General features: G+C 37.2%; 1 protein-coding gene across 5 annotated transcripts in view; it reads left to right on the top strand.

Annotated features, from left to right (window-relative positions):
* The window catches only part of DOCK10 (dedicator of cytokinesis 10), a 271622-nt gene extending 268155 nt beyond the window's left edge, over positions 1-3467 (top strand). For all 5 annotated transcript variants that reach the window (XM_039236824.1, XM_039236822.1, XM_039236826.1 and 2 more), the window contains one exon: positions 2776-3467. In XM_039236824.1, coding sequence (XP_039092755.1) covers positions 2776-2892 — 117 coding nt within the window. In that variant the 3' untranslated portion in view covers positions 2893-3467. The remainder of the gene's footprint in view (positions 1-2775) is intronic.
* The last annotated feature ends 673 nt before the right edge of the window (positions 3468-4140 follow it).

Below are 4140 nucleotides of genomic sequence, written 5' to 3'. Positions count from 1 at the left end.
AGAGAGAGGGAGTCACAGACTGAAACAGGCTCCAGGCTCCGAGCTGGCAGTCAGCACAGAGCCCGACGCGGGGCTCGAACCCACGAACCGCGAGATCATGACCTAAGCGAAAGTCGGACGCCTAACCGACCAAGCCACCCAGGCGCCCCTGCAACTTAGCTTTTAAAAAGAAATTCATACTCTACCAGTTTAGGAAATATATTTGATTGAGCTCATTTTGTATCCAAAACAAAGATTCAATATACCTCAAATTGCAACAAAAATAAAATAAAACAAACAAAAGAAACAAATACAAGAACCAAGTGATTAAGAAGAGAGAAAAATAATTTTTTCCCAGGAAACCTTTGCTAAAAGAAGCAAAATTTGACTTTGTGCTTCCTGGAAACTGATACAAAGAAAAGAAATGGATGGATTACACAGATCTTATTATTCAGTAAAATAGATGATTTGTCCACAGGAAAGGTAAACTTTCTCCCAATCCTGGAAATTTATTACATCAGTATTTATATACGGGACAATATCTACAATATGTATCATGTAACATGTACATGGTATCTTCAAAAAATTTTTCCTTATAAATTATACAAACATTCTACATTTCCACCTTAGATTAAAATGAGGACAAAGTATTAACTTCTAGCTCTGAGAATCTAGAGGAAGAAGTAGTTAATTAATAATTATCAATCATAAGTATCAATTATCCATAGTAAAACATAAGTTATCTAGAGCAAAATAAGCTATTTTTCTGATAAGTATTGATATGTGTTATTTGTTGGTTGTGATGAAAAATACCCTGAAATCAGAAATAGACAGCCTGTGATAAAGAGCTATAAATTCCATGGTATTTTTAAAAATGGGTATTTATCTCAGTTCAGATTCACAATAACCAAAAAAAAAAAAAAAATGATTTGCTTCTTTTCTCCATTTTCCTTAATGAAAAGGCATCTGGCCATAATGATTGGGTGGATCACTGTAGTGGAGGGAAGAGTAGTCAAATTTTAGAATAATCCTGTAATGCATGAACGAACCATAATCTGTAGTGCATGAATACATTCACATACTTTCAAACTCACAACATGTTCTAGAAAAAGTTACATATGTAATTACAGGGAAGAGAGAAAGTCTACCATTGAACTTTTAAAAATAGAAAAAGTGGGGCATGCATTCACTTTCAAATGTCCCCTCTCTGAGAGCTTTCCGACTATTCTTCCTTTCTGATTTTATACTCTATTAAACTTTTGCCTTCTGCTCAATAAATAAATAAATAGAGTTAAAATATATACAGAATTTTAGAAAAATAGAAACAGAATTATTCGGGATGCCTGGGTGGCTCAGTCAGTTAAGAGTCCGACTCCAGCTCAGGTCATGATCTCACAGTTTGTGGGTTCGAGCCCCTCATCAGGCTCTGTGCTGACAGTGCAGAGCCTAGAGCCTGCTTCTGATTCTGTGTCTCCCTCTTCCTCTGCCCCTCCCCTGCTCATGCTCTGTCTCTCTCTCTCAAAAATAAAAAATAAAACATTTAAAAAATTTTTTTAAAAAGAAAAGAATAGAATTAATTATGCAGTTCATTCCAAAAGGGTACAGAAAAATCTTAGCTAACAGGGTATCCTAAAGCCACCCACTTAGTGAAAGAAATGTCCGTGTAAAGAAAGAGATGGAAAGGGATAAAGAGGATACTGGTGTGTAAAATGAAGATGTGGAGATAAAGCAGTTTGACTCGCTAAACAACAGGCAGACAATGACGACCTTTACAGGCGGCCAAGATGCCACACTATTTTATGAGTAGCCAAAACCATCAAAGCCTCCTGCGATGGAGGTGTAAGAGATACATGTAAGTAACTGGATGAAACATAAATATAAGATGCTCATTTGGAGTCTGCTTCAGCGCTGAGGATGACAGCATAGTGAAGTCAGCAGTGGGAATGGATCTCAAATATAAAATACAGAGAGAGGAACACATTTACTCTGTTATAGTGCCAAGTAGGCAAGATGCAAAGTCTATTGCTCTGGGCATTTCAGATCCTCTACGCACACATTATTTCCCAAATTAGTGGAGCAGAAATTGCGGTGTTGATCATAAGAATTTGTTGGCAGTATAGGATACCCAGATGCTTGGCCTTGTGCAGACAGAACTGTTAATCTGTCTTGAAAGAGGGTTAGAGCTAAACCACAGTAATGTGTGAAGCGAGTGGAAAAATCTTCATAACGAGAAATTTGAAATATTCATGAAGTCTCTTCTTTACAGAGATACATCTTAGAGATGCCTTTGGGGGGGCATCTTACTGTTGTCATTATACTTACATATCATTATTTGATCTGACAGGAGAGTATTATTTGGCACATTAATAATATTTTCAAAGTAAAATCAGGTCAATGTATATCTTTTCTAACATTATATTTCCATGAATGCAAATATTTAAATGACCTTTCAGATGTTTTCCTTTTGTGGCATATGACAATATGAATTATAAACTTTTAGAATAAAATAAAATTCCGAAATTACTCAGATACAATCATAAAGTCGTTCATTTATAAAGTTATATGTGATAGCTGAAGAGTATCGTGAAGCTATTTTAAATCTTGCCAAAATGCTTACTGCATGGGCTTGGGGGAAAAAATTCTTCAGAATCCCTCCGATAGGTACATTTCCAAAAGCTTGCAGAATCCTTGTGGGAAAGAAAAAGATTCCTGTCCTGGGTTTTAATTTTGTGTTTGGTGCTATTAACATGAACCTCTCTCTTTTCGTTCTGTTTTGTCCTGTTGTCTTTTGTGAAGATTATGTGCAGGGAAGACCCGTCAAAGCGCGGAGCAGAGCGAACCTGCCCACGAGTAATTAGCAGGCCGGCCCCGTCTCTGCCCACTGTCTCCGTCTCGGCCAGTGAGGAAGCTTGAGGGGAGGTCTGTGCACCAGACACACCTCAAAGGGACCCTTCTGAATTTGCAGCTCATCTCGGGGAAGAGAAAGACTTAATTTATTTGAAGTTTTTACAGTGTTAATTTTTTTTTTTTTTACCTCGCTAGCTTGAGAATTTCGCCAGCCTCCGGTTTTGCACATTTCTTATGATTTTTTTTTTCCTTTGAGCAGCTTTGATCAAGCCAAGCCGAATATTTGCCGTGAAAATTCCAACGAACGTGTAGCTCAAAAGCAAACCCTAAGTTTGCTGTCACTTACAGTATGTTCAATACCAAGTCCTGGTATGCATATTTTAAAGGTCAAAGTGAATGTTTTTGTAACATTTAAGCATATTTCAAATGTAAATAGAAGATTGTAAAATATATGGTTTTTACCAAATTTAAAAGAGCCTTTTTAGTTAATACTTATGACAGTGCTAAAATTATATGAATAACATTTCAGATACCATTATATTAAAATATTTGTGTAGGTGTACAAAAATGTTGATAAATACTAATCTTTAAAGTTTGTGGAGTTCCTTTATTTGTAATATATGTGCTCTCAAAAGCAATGGGATGTGAAATTATGTATTTTGTTGTTAATAGAAATAAAAAATACAGTTACTTTGCACTTGGTTTCCTCTTGAAGAGTGGACGCATTGCTCCTAAATGTGGTTCACTAGACGGTACATCTGCTGACGCAATCTTACACACACTACTTATGGGGCCTTTTCAAGAAGTCAGGAAAAGAACTCAACCTTCAGCCAGGCAGTACCTACAAAGATCAACTAGATGGGTCAGGGGTGTCCAAATTTAGGTTAGTAGAATGCTTGGGGAAGAAAGAATGAATCAGAATCTTGAAGGTTGTGGTATTTAATAGGACTCTTCACAAAGATTCCATCTCTACACTCTATAAACTTGTGGGATTGCATGTTCCTGCCTCTTCTGAAGTTGGACTTGACCATGAGACTTGCTTTTGAAATGTGAGCAGAAGTGACGTGTGTCTTTTTCAGGCAGATACTAAAAAGCCAGTGAGTGGTTCCACCCAGTCCTTTCACCAAAGCTGTCACATGGAGATGAAGCCTCTGTCACCCTGAGTCCCCAAGTGACCACAGTGGGCATGCACACACACACACACACACACACACACACGTACATGTACACAACATTCCCCACTAACCTTGTCGAACATAGAGACATAGAGTCTAAGTAAGAAATACATCTGGTTATATTAAGGTCCTCATGATC

Source organism: Hyaena hyaena, unplaced genomic scaffold (genome assembly GCF_003009895.1).
Source record: "Hyaena hyaena isolate Hyena2069 unplaced genomic scaffold, ASM300989v1 scaffold_117, whole genome shotgun sequence".
Lineage (NCBI taxonomy): Eukaryota > Metazoa > Chordata > Mammalia > Carnivora > Hyaenidae > Hyaena > Hyaena hyaena.
This window is presented reverse-complemented; position numbering and strand designations above follow the sequence as displayed.